The 5,449-nt window shown below is 38.8% G+C and overlaps 1 protein-coding gene across 1 annotated transcript; it reads left to right on the forward strand.

Moving 5' to 3' along the window:
- The first annotated feature begins 53 nt into the window (after positions 1–53).
- On the forward strand, positions 54–671 carry LOC120212222 (peroxisomal and mitochondrial division factor 1-like). Its single transcript, XM_039210609.1, has one exon. The coding sequence runs from the start codon at positions 54–56 to the stop codon at positions 669–671; it is 618 nt and encodes a 205-aa protein (XP_039066540.1).
- The last annotated feature ends 4,778 nt before the right edge of the window (positions 672–5,449 follow it).

The raw sequence follows: 5,449 nt of genomic DNA on the forward strand, positions 1-5,449 counted from the left end.
AGCTTAGGAAACTAACCCTACTTGTCAATGAATTACGTAACAAGGACGAGGAAATGAAGCAAGAATTAGGCAAATGGGAAGATGATAACGCCGTCCTCGAAAACCAGGTCTCCAGGCTACGACGCGATCTCATAAACTCCATGAGTGCGACAGACCAATCGAACAGAGAGGCGGTCGGGTTGAAAAAAGAGTTGGAAGAGAAAGCCACGGTGATTGAATCGATGGAGAAGGAAATGGTTGAGTTGAAGAAAGAGAAGATGGAGATCGAGATGAAAGAGAGGGATCTGGAGAGGAAATTAGGGGTTTTACAAGTGAGGGAAATAGAAGAACGGAGTAAGAATATACGGACGGAAGAGAAGATGAAAGAGAAAATCAATGAATTGCAGAGGAAAGTTGAGGCGCTTGAGGGGGAGGCTAAGAGGACGAGTGTTGAATTGGAGAAAACCACTGCAGAAAAATGGGAATTCGAGGAAAGGGCCAAGTTGTTGGAGTTCAACATGTGGGAATTGAAGGACGTGGTGGAAAGGAAGACTAGTGAAGCCATTAAAGGGAGGTGGAGGGATAAAGGGTTCAAAGGCTGGTTATTTAGGGTGCCGGTGATGAAGGCGGGATCGGCGGTGGTTCTTCTTTTTGCAGCTTCCGTGGCCTATCTATTTCACAGGAAACGATAGCAGTTGATGCATGGTTGCTAGTGTGGAAGGTTAGGGCAATTGATTTGGTCTCATTACTTTTAAAACTCGAATTTAATTGGTTAAATTACATATCTGACACCGTTTGTTTTTATTTTTACTTTTCTAACACCGTTCGACCAATATTTCCAAAACTAGCACCTTTTCTGCTGAGTTGGCAAAGGCGCGTCCCCGGGGGCGCGCTTTACCCGTGTTTTCGCTGAGTTGGATGCCACGTGTGAAAGGCGCGTCCCCGGGGACGCGCCTTTGCCATATCAACAGACACGTGTGGAAAGCGCATCCCCGGGGACGCGCCTTCCATTAAATGTCATAAATGCCCCCATCCGTTTTTCCTAACTACCCCTCATCCTCCCCTATATAAACCCCCTCAACCCTCACTCATTCTTCACACCAAAATCATCTTCTCCTCTCTTATATAACTCAAATTCTACAACTATTTGAGTTTTAAATTTGTTATTAGTGGTAAGAAATTTATTTTTATGTTAGTATTTTTTTAAAAAGTTATTATTTTTTATATTAATATATTTATGTAAATATTATTTTTTTATTAAAATAATATTTATATAATTATTATTTATTTAGAATTATTAATTTTTTTTGCTAATTATATGTTTTGTCTACAGTTATAATGGAAAACGAAATGCTGTTGCGATTGGATATTGATCATATCTCCAGACATTTTAGCGATATGGTAATATTTTTTATAATTAATGTTAATATTTAAATTTATTTTTATTTTAAAGTTATTATGAATTTATATTAATTTTTACTTTTTATAATATATTATTTAGGATGCTGATCGTATTTTAGAAACTTTTATTAAAAATCCACGTATACCGACACCGGAACGTATTTTGCCATATTTGGCTTCTGATGGGTTCGGGTATATTGCAACAATTATAGGCGGTTGCAAACTCGAACCTGTCCTAATTTCTGCACTGATTGAGAGGTGGAGGCCCGAGACACACACTTTTCACCTTCCATGTGGGGAGGCAACAATTACATTGGAGGATGTCTCTATGCATCTGGGGCTTCCCGTCGACGGAAATATGATGTGTGGTATGGCGGATGGTGATTGGCAATCAATGTGCATTGATTATCTTGGAGCTGCTCCGCCAGAGTTTAATGGAGGTAGAATAGCTTTATCTTGGTTGAAAGCTAATTTTGAGGTTTTAAATGAAAATGCTTCAGAGGATCAAGCAAAGGCATGTGCTCGGGCATATATTCTACGAATAATTGGAGGAATATTGATGCCCGACAAATCTCGCAACCAGGTGCATTGTATGTGGTTGCGGCATCTGATCGATTTTGATGAAGCTGGAAGATATAGTTGGGGTGCTGCAGTTTTGGCATTTCTCTTTAGAGAAATGTGTCGGGCGACGAATTATAAGAAAACTGCTATCGGTGGATGTCTTCTGCTTCTACAATCATGGGCGTGGTTCCGCATGCCTTTCTTATGCCCGATCGTGAATGAACCTACGTATTCCCCTTATTGTTGAGGTAATTTTCGAACTAAATTTTGATTTAAATATTTTCAATTAAATAGGGTGATATTTAGTTTATATTATATTTCATAGGTAGTCGATGAAAAGAAAGGACCATAAAAGTATACCTACTGGGTTAGAGGAAATTTGTTTACTTATTGATACGAAAGCTGGGTCTGAGGTATGTTTTTAAATTTGTTTAATTATTAATATTTTAATTTAAAATGTTAGATATAATTAGAATATTTTATTTATTTGAATTGTATATTTATATTTCAGTTTCAGTGGATACCTTATGCGAGCGATGAAGTGAAAGCTTGCATCCCACCCCACCTTAGTGGGTCATTAGAGGTATGGATATCGGTTATACCTCTTATATGTTATGCTATTATTAAGTGGCATCCAGTTGATCGCGTGCTCCGTCAGTATGGTTGTACGCAATATATTCCTGGAGCTCCTAGAAATTTAGACGACGTGCATAACATAGATAGACGGGGAAAGAAAGATGTTAACTGGGTGGTGAGACACAGAGATTGGATTGCGCTTTGGGAGAACCGATATACACTGTTGGCCCCTCGACAATATTACGCTGAAACTGGTCATATGGTTACGGATAACTATATGGACTGGTTTAATGAAAATGGGAAGCCGTTTCTACTTTCGGCGGAAGCACGAGGGGTTAACATTCCTAGGCGCCGAGAAAGACGTCAACCGTCTCAATATCATCGTCCCCCGACGCGTGGACGGAGAGAATGCGCTACCGGTTCTGCATCAGTCCCACCACAACATCCTTATTCGTCGATGCCGCAGGGGTACATGCCCAGCCCTCCACTTCATATGCCAAGCCCACCAGTTTATATGCCATCTCCGCAGGGTTACATTCCGAGCCCGCAGGGTTACATTCCTAGCCCGCCAGGTTACATGCCTAGCCCGCCAGGTTACATGCCTAGCCCGCCAGGTTACATGCCTAGCCCGCAGGGTTTTATACCATATGGAGGTGCATATACGACTATGTTTAATGATCCAGCATATGCTTCATATGCATCTTATTTGGCTGGTGGTGCTTCTCCGCAGACACCTCAATCTTCATCTGGATCACATACATCGATGCCAATGTTTCCACAGTTTCCACAGTTCCCGGGGAGTGGTGGGATTGTTACTAGCACTCCTCCAGGGTCGTTATTTTATACAGGCCCTTCAGCCCCTTCAGCGTCATCTACACCAAATGAAGAAAATGCTGCTGATGATGATAGTGAAGATGAGGAGACTGAAGAACAAGTTCCACGAAGAAATCCTCCACTAAATAGGCAACCACCGCCATGTGGAACTCATTCGAGAAGACGACATCGGTGATCCAGTTATATTTAATGTTATTTAAATAATTAAATTTCAGAATTTTATGTAATTTGGTTATGTTATTTAAATGTTTCATGGTTGTTACATACATATTTTTTAATGTTATTTTTTATTCACATTTAACATTAAATGTTTGATAAATGTTTTTAAAATACAAATTATATTATTCGAAATTTAAAATAAAAATAATATTATTCAAATTTAAATTTAAAATATAAATTATAGTATTCGAAATTTAACATTAAATTTCAACTTAATATTCCAATTGTATTCGAAATTAAAAGTTATATTCCAATTATAGTTCACAATACTTAAATTGAAATTAAATTTATCCATACATATGATTTTATCATTAACATATATATTAAAACGTATACATTAAAATCAACTTATGTTGAGTTCATCGATCGACGGAATCAACCAAGAGGGGGGTGAATTGGCAATTTATTCAATGTCACATTTCAATGCTCATTCCATACAATTTCAATGTCACAATCAACTTATCACTTCACATTTATTCAATTTATCCATAACATTTTATCTAATTTATTCAAACTTCACATAACGTTTTAATTTAAGTTATTCTTAACTTGTTGAACTTTCAAAAGAAGTTAAATTTAAGTTATTCCCCGAGGGACATGAGTGACATAATAGGGCAATGACAATATTCTCTGACGAAATAATGGAAGGCGCGCCCCCGGGAACGCGCCTTCATGTGAATAGTGAAATAATAGGTACTGATATATCTAGTGTCCCCGAGGGACATGAATGACATAATAGGGCAATGATAATATTCTCTGACGAAATAATAGAAGGCGCGCCCTCGGGAATGCGCCTTCATGTGAATAGTGAAATAATAGGTACTGATATATCTAGTGTCCCCGAGGGACATGAATGACATAATAGGGCAATGATAATATTCTCTGACGAAATAATGGAAGGCGCGCCCCCGGGAACGCGCCTTCATGTGAATAGTGAAATAATAGGTACTGATATATCTAGTGTCCCCGAGGGACATGAGTGACATGATAGGGCAATGATAATATTCTCTGACGAAATAATGGAAGGCGCGCCCCCGGGAACGCGCCTTCATGTGAATAGTGAAATAATAGGTACTGATATATCTAGTGTCCCCGAGGGACATGAATGACATAATAGGGCAATGATAATATTCTCTGACGAAATAATGGAAGGCGCGCCCCCGGGAACGCGCCTTCATGTGAATAGTGAAATAATAGGTACTGATATATCTAGTGTCCCCGAGGGACATGAATGACATAATAGGGCAATGATAATATTCTCTGACGAAATAATGGAAGGCGCGCCCCCGGGAACGCGCCTTCATGTGAATAGTGAAATAATAGGTACTGATATATCTAGTGTCCCCGAGGGACATGAATGACATAATAGGGCAATGATAATATTCTCTGACGAAATAATGGAAGGCGCGCCCCCGGGAACGCGCCTTCATGTGAATAGTGAACCGATTATAGACACTATTATATGCAACGTATTATAAACTTTCAAAACAAACTTCATTTCACAATCTTTCAAATTCTCAAATTCCCAAACTCTAAATTCTCAAATTCTCTGAAAATGAGTCGTCTTTCTGCTGTTGTTTTGTATGATGGAGAAATTAAGGAAGCTGAAGAGGGGGTTGTTTTTGAGTCAGATCATTATATCCCCTTAACCTTGAAGAGAAACATCACAATTGAGGAGTTAATCACAAAAACTTCGTTAAAGATTCGTGTAGCAGGCCAGAGAAGACTATCTTCACTTCAATACAGATTTCCTACTGAACTTTTTCCGCTCACGTATACATCATTTCAGCTTTCAAACGATGATGATGTTTCTATGATGGTTGATGCTCATATGGGGAGTTCACAATCTCTTATTGAAATGTATGCCACTTTTATTGAG

Source organism: Hibiscus syriacus, unplaced genomic scaffold (assembly GCF_006381635.1).
Source record: "Hibiscus syriacus cultivar Baekdansim isolate YM2019G1 unplaced genomic scaffold, ASM638163v2 tig00000724_pilon, whole genome shotgun sequence".
NCBI lineage: Eukaryota > Viridiplantae > Streptophyta > Magnoliopsida > Malvales > Malvaceae > Hibiscus > Hibiscus syriacus.

Excerpts from the sequence above, each read along its gene's own strand:
- LOC120212222 (XM_039210609.1), top strand. The coding sequence starts at position 54 with ATGAAGCAAGAATTAGGCAAATGGGAAGATGATAACGCCGTCCTCGAA.